Source organism: Lynx rufus, unplaced genomic scaffold (genome assembly GCF_022079265.1).
Source record: "Lynx rufus isolate CCGP_SWC_20201006 ecotype Redwood Valley unplaced genomic scaffold, mLynRuf1.p SCAF_13, whole genome shotgun sequence".
NCBI lineage: Eukaryota > Metazoa > Chordata > Mammalia > Carnivora > Felidae > Lynx > Lynx rufus.
In genome coordinates this window covers 58,300,717-58,313,500 of record NW_025814827.1, presented here as the reverse complement: position 1 = coordinate 58,313,500, position 12,784 = coordinate 58,300,717, and the positions used below count along the sequence as shown (strand labels likewise).

Genomic DNA, 12,784 nt, shown 5'->3' with positions numbered 1-12,784 from the left:
CATGAATAATCTCCGCTGGTGTATCCAAAGCATGGTGCAATAAACTATTCTGTTCTTGTCCTGAAAATAAGCAATGGTAGAGAATCTACCTCGGTCTTAAAGCTAAATTAAAATATTGTATGGGCTTGGAAAAATTTTCACTTTCCCACAAAATTCTCACGAATTCAATCTCTACTTGCCTATTTCATCCTGTTGCGGCCACAGTCATCTTCTATTGGCCTCTCATCTATTCAATCTAAAAAAAAAAGAAGGTATTTTTTTTCTGTAGCCAAATATATAAATCTTGGTTTTATTCATAATTTCATATGACTAGAAGTGATTGTTATGCTTTACTATTTCAATTTTTTAAATAAAAGGAAAAGCAGGTTACCAAGCCAAACTGCCAGTTTTCTTTTTTCCACATCCTTATATTTTTACATTACAATTTTACTGTATATCGTATCTTGGATTCCCCTCCTTCACAACAAAAATTCAAATGATAATCTAAATAAAGATAATCAAAAAGAATACTTAACGTTTTTGATGGCCTCTTGCCTTTGAGAGTCATGCTGGCACATGCTAATTTTCAAGCCAGAGGTGTCCCAGCCTATTAGACAGACTTGGCAATTTCTACAGTTTAAATAGAGTTTAGATCATTATTCAGACACAACATTAAAAACATCGACAATATGAATCCATAAGTACACATGAACAATATCCTCTTTTTTATTGAAAACAGTTTGTATTATTTGTAGTGAAACAAAAATCATTCCTTGATTAATGTAATTTTAATGTACCAAACTATTGGAGCAAATTATACATTTAATTCTTGGTATTTATATTTAATATTCTTTAATATTAACAAAGATCATGTGTATGCATTGGGGGAAGACTATACATTCTCATGTCTGAGCTGCTCTCATCAGTTAAGAAATAAACTCTGTATTGAAAAATGCACATATTTGAAGTTCTGACCTAACACAATGGATTAAGGTTTAGACAATATTTACTTTGCTGCATTTTGATTCAGAAAGGGACGTATGTGAAGATATGACCTATAATGGCCTCTCAGTAAAAAGATTTATATCAAATAGAGTGATATAAAATAGTTACAAAATAAGCTATAACTTTATAGCTACTCATTGGTAAAAGTCTGTAGTTAATACATTTGGATAAATAAGTCAGCAGCAAAGTGGTTAAACATTTGTGATCTGATTTTATCTCAGCTTGGAATGTGGTTGGAGTGTCCCACTTCTAACAACTGTTTGCTAAGTTAAGGCTTTAGTGTTTACACAGTGTTGAATGAAGCAGCCTGGTCACCAGATGTGATTGCTTCCCCAGACTGTCGTTTTTTTCAGTCAGATCACTGTCCTCATGGTCCCTGTTCCAACCTTCTTCCTCAGGACGTCCACCAGCCTTTCCAGCCTAGGTTGGGGGCAGGTGGGGGGAGGGGGAAAAAAAGGATACAAAAAGTACAATTATTGTCAGGAATGTTTTGGCTGAAAAAGAACAGTATTTGCCTGTGACCAAGCAGTCTTGGTAGTCGTGTTAAGAGACAAAGCATTACTGTCAGCAAGAGACACTGGTGCAGAGTGCCACGTATCTGAGGTTAAAAAAAACAGTAACAACACAAACTTTAACCCACATCTTCAGATTATGTCAGTTTTAGACGCTACCTGAAAAAATGTAACATACTCATTTCACTACATTTACCTGCTTGCAAGAAGGCTGTGAATGAATCATTTATTATGCAATGCGAAGATGGCACGTTAAATGCAGAGCAGTTTCAAGCTGATTTTTACCTAAGAAATACATATTTTAATTCAGAAATACTATCAACCTCACACCTGTTACTTAGGTAAATAAGTAACACATTATTATGTTGTACAATTCATATGCATTAAATTTCTTCCTTTTTCAAAGAGTCAGCTGATGAAAATAATTAGGAATTAGGTAGCTAGCTGGAAAAAACTCATGCTTTAGTGGCATGAAAATAATTTAGGTATACACAAATGGTTTGATGCTAATAAAACCAGACTTTTGGTACTACATTTAAAAAGAAGTTTCTATTCTGAGTAATGTAAATAGGCTAGCAACGACTCTATAGTTTCTAATCAAGGATATGTGATTTTTTTTAATTGATTAAAAACTCACCACTTAAAGTCAAAAGTTTAAAAATAGTTTTTAAAAACAAGTTTAAAAATAGTTAAAAATAAGTTTGAAAATAAAGTCAAAAGTTCAAAAGTCTATTCTGTAGTGTTCTTAGGCTACTCTATGGGAGGGAGATCACATTCGTGTGGATCAGTGAGATTTTGCTTGAGAAGAGATGATGGAATCAGACCATTAATTTTTCTCCTGTTATTATGTTTTTTTACGGAAAGCATAAAACCTCAACAAAAAATCATGTTTGATGTTACACACACAGAAATCTTCCAGTTTTCATATATACACAATCTTCTTCCTCAAAGACTGGTGAGCGACATAGTCTAGTCTGCTCCAGCTTGCCTCATTTATAGGGATCCATGCATGAGGGTCCTTTGCAAATAAACATAGCACAGAGCTAGACCCTAAAGGAATGAGGGTATTCTTAGTGTCACACACTCTGGTTTACATGCAACACTGAAAGTTAGCTCAAGTTTATTGGATGATTGTGCATATATGGAGTTCAGTTAACAGAAAACAAGAATATGATGATTTATATAGGATTACATAAATTCTTTAAGACAAAGTTTCACTAACCTAATTTTGGAGAAGGGGCAAGAAAAATGTCAGGCTGAAATTTTAAATGTATTGTTAAAGTATGATAGTAACCTCAATTAACTTAAAAAATGACTCCCAGTGGAAACATTGACAGGCCATTAATAGCATTTTTGGCATATATTGTAAAAAAGGCAGAAAATATTACTTTCATGTTGGTTAGTTATATCCTTCCCCTACAATCTGATTTACACTACCATTAAAAAAATTCCTCATAATGGAAAAGTTGTACTCTGTATAGTTATCATTATTACTATGAATTCAGAATCAATGGCATTCCAAATTACTGAGATGAATTTGTGTTGTGCCTCTTTTGACTTTTCCTTTGCTAATAGGCTCATCTTACTTTAGTTTCCTTTTTATAGATTAGGACATATTTCCATTTAGAACTCTTATGCCTTGATAAGGTAAGAGGTTAGGAGGAAATACTTAAATATCACATCTTGCACTGCCCTTTACTATGTTTCAATAATTACTAGATGAACCACATTCTCAGTTTATCCAGGTTGAATGATTTATGAAAATTTGATCTCAGAAATGAGAAAAATGTCAATGACTTCGTTCTGTAAAAGCGTACTGACTTCTGAAACACAATGAAGCACCTATTCCTTCTTGTAAGGAATGGAATTCACCTGCCAGACGTGGACCGTGCCAACAGGAAGGTAGCTGCATACGTCTGTCGAAGCACCTTGTGGATTCGCCTGCAGGCTATTCTTTACTGTCCAAATCAACAATATCCTTTAAAAAAGTATGTAGCTTATTAAATTAGGTTCCAACTGCTTCAGATGTTACTCAACAGTAGTTTCCCAAGGGCTTCATGAAATAGGAAAAGGGTTAGAGCTAGGATTAGGAGTTCTCCATTAGGAGAACTCCATTAGGAGTTCTTCAAATATGAAGAAACTGAAGCACAGACAAGTAAACCCTTATACAAGGACTGTAGTAAAACAGTAACAAATCTGGGCCTGGTTTCCTTGTTCTTAGTTCAAAGTTACTTCCACTAGGGCTCGGTTACTAGAGAGCGACAGATTTCAGATTTAATGGATTATTTAGCTTCATGAAAAATTTTCCTTAAGCTCTTAGTTAAGTTAAATTGGGAAAGTATTTGTGGGTATATTTCACCTGCGATTTTAGTAACACATTAACAAAGTAAATTGATGACATTGCACGTAATTAGGAAATAATAGTTACAAACTACTGTTTACTATAGTAAATTTGAAAAATATACTTACAGATATATTTTAGACAGAAATCTTATTTTTTCAATTAACATGATTTTTATATTTTCTGTGTATTTAGATAACGTGTATATACTACAATGGAATACATAATTTTCCGACATCGTTATTTACCAATTTTCCTAATCAGTTTACTTTTATTTTTCACTTTTTAAAAAAATGTTTATTTATTTTTGAGAGAGAGAGAGAGAGAGAGAGAGAGAGAGAGAGAGAGAGAGAGAGACAGAGCACGAGCGGGGGAGGAGCAGAAAGAGAGGGAGACACAGAATCCAAAACAGGCTCCAGGCTCTGAGCTGTCAGCACAGAGCCTGACGTGGGGCTTGAAATCACAAACCGTGAGATCATGACCTGAGCCAAAACCATATGCTCAACCGACTGAGCCAACCAGACGCCCCTATTTTTCACTCTTAATGAATATTATGAGATATGTTAAACAGTAAATAATTCTTAATAAACACTGATTATGTGCTATGAATTATGAGAAGCAAATTATGCACATATTTAATTTTCATGATAACTCCATAGAGTAGATATTATCATTGGTTGACAAAACCAAAACATATAGAGGGTAATTTGATCACAGCCTTATTGCTAGTGAGTTTGGAGCTAGGATGTGATGGTAAGTCTAATCACCACCCCCCTGATCTCTCTGGTGTACTATACTGCTCCCAAAAGTACTACCAACTTTTAAGGCATATTTCTGAGTTTTCGTGGGCTTGAATTACTCTCACTCCCTTCTGAGTTTCAGACTCACATACCCAACTGCCTTTAAGACATCTCCTTTTGCTTTTTCTACAGGCATATGACACTTAGCATATCTAAAGCAAAATTGACTTTGCCCCCATGCATGTTTCAGTATTTATGTTGATCAATGTTGTCATTCATTAAGTTGAAAAAATTTAGAAAAACTTGGTACATTTTATTTATTTAGTTTTCTCATTTCAGCTTGGACCTGTGAAAACTTTGTGAAGAAACCACTAATGGTGACAGTGGGAAGCAGTGAGTGGGTTTTAACACATCTAGTAACATCATCTGCATTATGGAAAGATTATAGTGGCAAAGATGTAGGAATGGGATGGAGACAGGTTAGCCTATAGGTAGGAAGTCCAGATAGCTCCTGATTAAAATAATCTTTGTGAGCACAATAACATGAATGTGTTTAAGGCCATATAACTGTGCACCTTAAAATGGTTAAGATGGTAAACTTTGTTATGAAGATTTACTATAATAAAAAAACAATATCCTAACGAGACTTAAAGGCTTGAACTAAAACAACAGCAGTGTAGATGGAAAGAAGGGGACAAGTTTGAAAGATATCTAAGTATAGGATCCCAAGGACTTAGTGACTTCTGAGGGCAGGATGGGGAGAGATGGGGTGGGCAAGAAGGATGACTACTGGGTGTCTGATTTTGGTGACTAGATGGATAGTGATATACTAACCAAGACAGTGCAGAGGAAGAACAGAAGAATTTATTGGGGAGCATGTGTGTGTGAAGATGAGTTCAGCTTGGTACACATGAATTTGAGGTGTTGGTGGGACATATAAGTAGGATGTTAAGTAGATACTTGGATATAAGAGTTTGTCTTAAAGAGAGAATTCTAGGTTTATGATATAGATTTCAGTTCAATCAATAAGCATTTGTTTGGTAATTCCTATGTACCAGGTACTGTTCTAGGCATTGATTATTCAGAAAGCAGGACATGGTCCCAGCTTATAAGGAACAGTAGGGTGGGGAAATAGATCTTTATATGGATAACTTCAACAACAAGTTACTGATAAATGCTGTAATAAAAGGATACACAGATATTAAGCAGAACCTAGTTTGGGTAGAGGAGGAGAGGAAAGGCATATAAAGCCTTCCTGGGATTTTGCCTGAGTTAAGTATTGAAGGATAAGAAGGAAATAGTCATCTTAAGAAGGGAGGGGATGGAGAGGGGCAGGATGGGCATTTCAGACAAAGGAAATAATATCTGTGAAGGCACAGAGGTATGAAAAGCATGATATGTGTCAAGTGCTATTGATAGCATTTGTTTTCTCAGGATCACAAAGTTAGAGGTGGAGAATGGTAGAAACTGAGGCTGAAGAGTTGGGTCATGACTAGGTTGCTCTAGGTTGTAACTAAAGCCACAGGAGTAGATGGAAATGCTTAGAAAGAGAAATTAAGAAGAAGAGATGTGGGAATAGGATAGAAATCCAAAGAAAACAAATATTTAAAGTAAAGAGACTGGCAAAAGAATTTGAGGATATAGGGATGTAAAAGATGGATCAAGACTAGGTGCTGTCACAGAATTCAGAGAAGAGCAGTTCAAGAAGGCAGCTATCAACAGTTTAAGTACTTAACCAATATCAAAGTGAGAAGTGCCCATGTGATTTGGCAATTGGGAAATGACCACCTTCTCAGTGCAGTTTTAATGGCATGATGGAAGTAGGAGGAAGCCTGAGAGGAATGTGAAAATTGAAGGCTAAGTACAGGCTGTTTTTATAGGAGCTTGGCTAGAAAGTAAAGAGGATTATAGTTATAGGGGAATGTATGGCTGAAGAAGTTTTTTAAGAAACTGATGGCATGTGAATATATTTGTGAACTATGGGAGAGAAGACTAGAGGAAGACACCAAGGTATAAGGCAGGAAGATGATACCTTTTTAAGTAGGGTCTAGATGACGGAATCATAAGCATGACTTACAGCATTGTCTCAAAAATATATATACAATTTTTCCTTGGAGATTAAGGGGAAAGAGGTAGGAAGAATACAGCTGTGGATAATTTAGGTATGGAGGATGTTAATTGACAGAACTTATGTCCGCTAGATTCAATTTACCCGGGGAGTAGGAGGCAAAGTTCTCTGATGAAAACATAGGGTACAGAAAAAGGCTAGAGGAAAATGCTGAATGTTTAATGTGACAAGGAAGGGAGGTGCCTTGGAATATGCAAAAGAAATACTAGGTGATTGATGATCCAGCTATAGCTAGAGACTGCAAATTTGAAGAGATACTGATCATCATAGTAGTATGACTTCTAGTTTTCACATCAGGTCTATCCTTTGGGGATAGATATGGGGAGGGGAAATAATAAAAGTAATTGAGAGTTTATGACTTATAGTGTAAGACAAAGGTACAAGAAGACTGTGTCCTTGAGAAAAAGTGATTAAACCTAGAATTCAGATTGGGTAGGGAAGAAAGCAAGTCTAAAAGGGCTGTCAGTTCAGAAAAAGAATGAAAGGAGCAAGAGACTGGATGTCTTAATTTGTGGTTAAGCTAAAAAGCAAGAGTAGTTGGGAGTAAGGCTGTGGTTATTGTTGGAGAGGCAAGTGTGATCTTAGGATTTCATATTTAGAAAAGTTCTGCCAACATCTATTGTAGTTGAAGTGGATAAGAGGTAAAAGTCATTAGCATTCAAGGGACAAAGGAACAGACACATTACTGACATTGACACCGAAATTTCTTAGTATGAATGCAGAAGTTGGGGTAGATAGAAAGGAAGACATTGAATCAGATGCCTGAAATACATTTAAAGGAAATGGCACTGATCAGGAGATCAGTAGATATCACTGAAAAGATGAGACAGAGAGTGAGAAAGCTGGATGGTGTAAATCTCAAAGGAGCGAGTGTTTTTACATCGATGTAGAAGGTATGACAGAAGCAAAGGGGAACGAGAAGAACTCTCCTTCCTGGTATATGGGTACAGGAAAAAGGCTGCTGTCCTAGTATATGGGTATGGGGAAGAGACTGGGCTGCTAGGAAACAAGTGTCCTTGGTAAGTTTGTTTCAGGTAGAATGTGTGTGTGAAACATTCAGCGTAGAAGTTGTGGATAGATGCAAGGTAGTAGCAATGGAAAGAAGGTGCCACAAAGCAGATTGAAAAGAGCTGAGATCAGAGGAATAAAGAGAAGGAGAGAAAGATGGGGAAGGAGGAAGCACAGAGCTGTATGAAAGTGAATAGCCAATGGATTAGCCAATGGATAGAGTGCACCCATTCTCCCATGCATAAATTGTAATCAATGTGGTAAGAAGTTCTTGCTCCATTTTAGCCACAAAATGTAACTGAAAAGATACACAGATGCCTATAAAAATGGGCATATCCACACATACTTGTGAATAAATAGAGACACGGCCATATAAATATGAACACACATATATGCTCACAAAAAGAACACATAAGAAATAAGTAAATACCACATGAGGAAAGAATGAAGCTGAGAAAAGAAGAAAGACTATTTACATTTGAAACAAAATGAAGAAAGAGTTTGTAAGTGAAAAAGTGAGTGTAGGAGTAGATGGGAGAGTGGGTTGAAAAGTCATGGTGAAGAAGGTGGAAACAAGAATTGGTAGAAAGTGCAAAGAATGGGGAACTAAATAATAATTACATGGCCAAAAATTATTCCTTGTATTATTATTATTTTTTTTTTTTTGAGAGAGTGCGAGCAGGGGAGGGGCAGAGAGAGAGGGAGAAAGAGAACCCTAAGCAGGTTCCACGCCCAGCACAGAGCCCCACACAGGGCTCCACCCCACAACAGTGAGACCATGATTTGAGCTGAAATCAAGAGTCAGATCCTCAGCCAAGTGAACTACCCAGGCGCCCCTATTCCTTATTTCAACATACCTCCTTGGATCTCCCACTCATCCCCGTAGACATACCTTTTAAATCATTACCTTACTTGATTTCTCATATGAGGTGTTATCAAAATGTTAAGAAAGCAGTCTTTACTGGTTTTTATTGTTTACACTTCCAGTCTTCAAATGGCTGGTACATTCAAGTTAGTAGACTGCTCACCATTATCGGTACTCTTTGCGGATATTCTCTGGTATGTCTAGTGTCTTTAAAAATAATTGGCCCCTATATAATAATCCAGTTTAATCATTATAAAGAAACATGGGCCTGATACCTTCGTTGATTTAGACTTTTACTTCTCTTTCAATGCTGCCATGTTTCACTACTGACTTAACCTTAAAACGCTAGCCTGCTTTGACTATCAGGCCAAGCCAAGTCTGTTCTATTTCATATACGATTAATATTTCTTTTCCATTTATTGCTGCACAATAAACCACCCGAAACGTAGTGGCTTAAAAAGGCAGCTATTTTATTTACTCACGTCCATTCGGGCTTGGGGCAGTCAGGTGGTTCTGCTAGCCTTGCCCGTGTTCACTCATTCAGCTGCAGTCAGTTGGGGTGGGGTGGTCATGTGCCTGACAGGTGTGCTGACTTCTGCTGGGACTCTTTCTTTCTGTGGTATCTCATTCTCAACCAGATGAGCCCAGACTTATTTACCTGGTGAACACATCAGCAAGAGGGTAATACTGAACTCAGGAAGGTCTCTTGAGGCCTTGCTTAAAAGTTGTACAACATCACTTGGTAAAGGGAGTCACAGGACAGCCCAGATTCAAAGGGTAGGGAAATAAATTCCACATTTTGACAGGCGCAGTTGCAAAAAAAAATCATGGCCATTTTTATTCCATAATATTGATATTAAAAGCAAGATTTTACCTTTATCTATGCTAGATTTCAGTTTGGTAAATTTGGCCCATTTTTCCAGCAAATTAGTATCTTTTGGCATCTAGAGTTTATCACTTCTTGTAGTTATGATAAACTTACCTTTTATGTTTTTAACTTAGGTAATTGAAATATGTTGAACAGAAAAAGTACTGAGACAAACTCTCACAGACAACCCTACAGGGTCATAATATGTATTCCTATTCAATAAGCTATGAATTACCAGAACTGTGCAATCCCTTCTTGATCTTGTCCACAAAGGTATTTTGAGATAGTCTGGCAAATGACTGTTAAAATCAAGATATATTAGAGTTCTTCCTCCTTACCTACCAGTTATAGAGGTTAATTTCTGAGTTGCAGCTAGACTTGCAAGACCAAGTATGGGTAACTGGGAACAGCCTGGCTGCCAGAGATAATCAGTCCTTAGTGGCTACATCAGTGAGTAGGTCTGCAACTAACATAACTGGACTGGCTGTAGGGTGCCATCCAAAAGCACTCAACTATTTCAATTAGAGTACCTAAAGAGCTTAATTTGGGCTTTTACAAATATCCAGATAGATCTAATCTGATCATCTGTGGCATGGAAACAAGAGTTTCTGGGCTGTGATGGTATTTGGCAAATATGATGAATTTGTAGACCATTGCTTGCTTAAGTTGATATCATGCCTGGTATGGTTCACAGCACATAGCATTTACTCTATTTTTAAATTTAATTTTAAGGGTTGGTCTACCTGTGTTTCAACATTCAAGATATATTTACTGAAACGCTTCACTGGAAAGTCCACGAGTCATTCTTTATTAAAAGCAAATAATAAGTTCCAAAATATTACCAACTTAACAATACTATGATGGTATTATGCATTTTGCCTTACCGAAAAAGATATCATTTTTTAAATGGATATGGACTTACAAATGTATCTTGTTTTTTTAATAAAATTTAAAGCCTAATACATTTTTATATTCTTGTTAGCAAACTCAGTGTTAATAACAAATTGTGGCTAATCTGGAAATGGGCATAATTTACTTATCTGGAACAGGACATTGTAATATTAATAGCAAAAATAAGATTTCCAATGTAATTATACTAGAGATAATGAGGAAAAAATTGATACTGGCAACAATACAGAAAGTCAATCACCAGGCCAATTTACTGAAGGAAAGAAGATGTAGGACAATTGTTTACTATAGAAATCCATACAAAATATTTTGAAAAGAACTTCACAAATATTTCATTATAAGTAGATAATAAACAGGAATTCTAGATGAGCACCACTTTTAAGATTTTTATAATAAAGCAGATTTAAAGGGTATTTGTTAATTTCTTAGAAAAATATTACCAAAGCAAATGTCTAGGGAAACTTTTAAAAAGTCTTGACAAAGGACTGTGTTACAAATCTTAGCCTTGTTAACATGTCAGTGATAAATTTACATGGATATAATAATTAGTATCAAGCATTTGTCTCCCGTTAATCCTCGTAAAATATTTGAGATTATGTAGATACCAAAGAGTGCATTTAAAAAGGCCCTCTTGGGGCGCCTGGGTGGCTCAGTTGGTTAAGCGGCCGACTTCGGCTCAGGTCATGATCTCGCGGTCCGTGAGTTCGAGCCCCGCGTCGGGCTCTGTGCTGACAGCTCAGAGCCTGGAGCCTGTTTCGGATTCTGTGTCTCCCTCTCTCTGACTCTCCCCCATTCATGCTCTGTCTCTCTCTGTCTCAAAAATAAATAAACGTTTTAAAAGGCCCTCTTAGTACCTCCTTGGTTTGCTGTGTTGAGGTCTCTCCAATACTTTATGATTGCCATGAGATTTAAGAATTCCCACAAGTACTGAAATGTTGGTAAACCTACAGCCTTCATAGGCTGAAGCAAAGTACATGTCTAGGTTTTGTTTAGATACATTCAGTTGAAAAGGGTGCATTTAGCAAAAGTGGTGCATTCTCAGCTCTAGTTTTGACCTAAAAATAACTTTCAAATCAGTAATGTAAATTAAGTATACATAGTTTTCACAACCTCTACTATCCCAAACACAAGATGATACTCAGGAAATAAAAGTTTACAAGGGTGCCTGGGTAGCTCAGTTGGTGGGGTGTCCGACTTTGGCTCAGGTCATGATCTCATGGTTCATGGGTTTGAGCCCCACGTTGGGCTCTGTGCTGACAGCTCGGAGCCTGGAGCCTGCTTTAGATTCTTTGTCTTCCTCTCTCTCTGTCCCTCCCCAACTCACGCTGTCTCCCTCTCTCTCAAAAAATGAATATTAAAAAAAATTTTTTTTAAGTTTAAAAAATTATTATGGTTTTCATAATGATTTTGGGTCATGCCTTCCCTACACCTCTTACAAAGTAGTCCAAGTAACCTTTGTTCTGTTTGGGCCAATCATGGGGCAGCACTGTGAGAGTGGTCAAGTTTGTCTTTATTTCTCAAAGAGCCTAAAATAATTTGGTAGTGATAACTGCTGAAACAGAATTCCACCAGTAATAAAGACATCTAGAGAGAGAGAAAACCACAACCAAAAGCCAAAAGTTAAAACCGATGCTGTGCAGAAGTTGATCCAATGGTACTTCTCTTGCTTCCCATTAAGAGTCTAATCCTCTTGCATTCTCCTCCCTTTGATTCTTAATACTGGCTTAAAAAAAATGTTTTCTGAGAACAATGTTATATGATTGATAAAAAGGCTACTAAGAGTTTCTGCATTCTATTATGAAACAAAGCATAACCTAAATCTGTTTATTTCTGATACTGAAATTTTAAATATCAATTGATAGGTATGAAAATAGATATATCTTGGGGATTGCATTATCTCTTAAATGAAACCAGGAATGTGACTATCATCTCTGTCTGCATATAAAATTGTCCCTATTTGTGGTCAACTCATATTTTTGGCTGCATCTACACCATTAAAAGAAAAATAAGAAAAACAACAAATTGGGTACATACAGTCAACAATATTTAGTTTTAATGCATCATGACTAACCATTTACTAATTAGCTTGTTGATTTCTAGCATAAATTTCATGTCAAATCCAATTCAATCATTTCCCCAAAACCATTTTGCTGTATAAAAAAATATTTCAATGGCACAAAAACAGACACACAGACCAATGGAATAGAATAGAAACCCCAGAACTAGACCCACAAACATATGGCCAACTCATCTTTGACAAATCAGGAAAGAACATCCAATGGAAAAAAGACAGCCTCTTTAACAAATGGTGCTGGGAGAACTGGACAGCAACATGCAGAATGTTGAAACTAGACCACTTTCTCACACCATTTACAAAAATAAACTCAAAATGGATAAAGGACCTAAATGTGAGACAGGAAACCATCAAA

The 12,784-nt window shown here is 36.4% G+C and overlaps 1 protein-coding gene across 1 annotated transcript in view; it reads right to left on the bottom strand.

Annotated features, from left to right (window-relative positions):
* Nucleotides 1-1,337: 1,337 nt before the first annotated feature.
* MIPOL1 (mirror-image polydactyly 1) overlaps nucleotides 1,338-12,784 on the bottom strand; it is a 239,146-nt gene continuing 227,699 nt past the window's right edge. Inside the window, exon 11 of the mRNA XM_047074696.1 lies at nucleotides 1,338-1,404. Within this exon, the coding sequence (XP_046930652.1) occupies nucleotides 1,338-1,404 (67 nt within the window). The remainder of the gene's footprint in view (nucleotides 1,405-12,784) is intronic.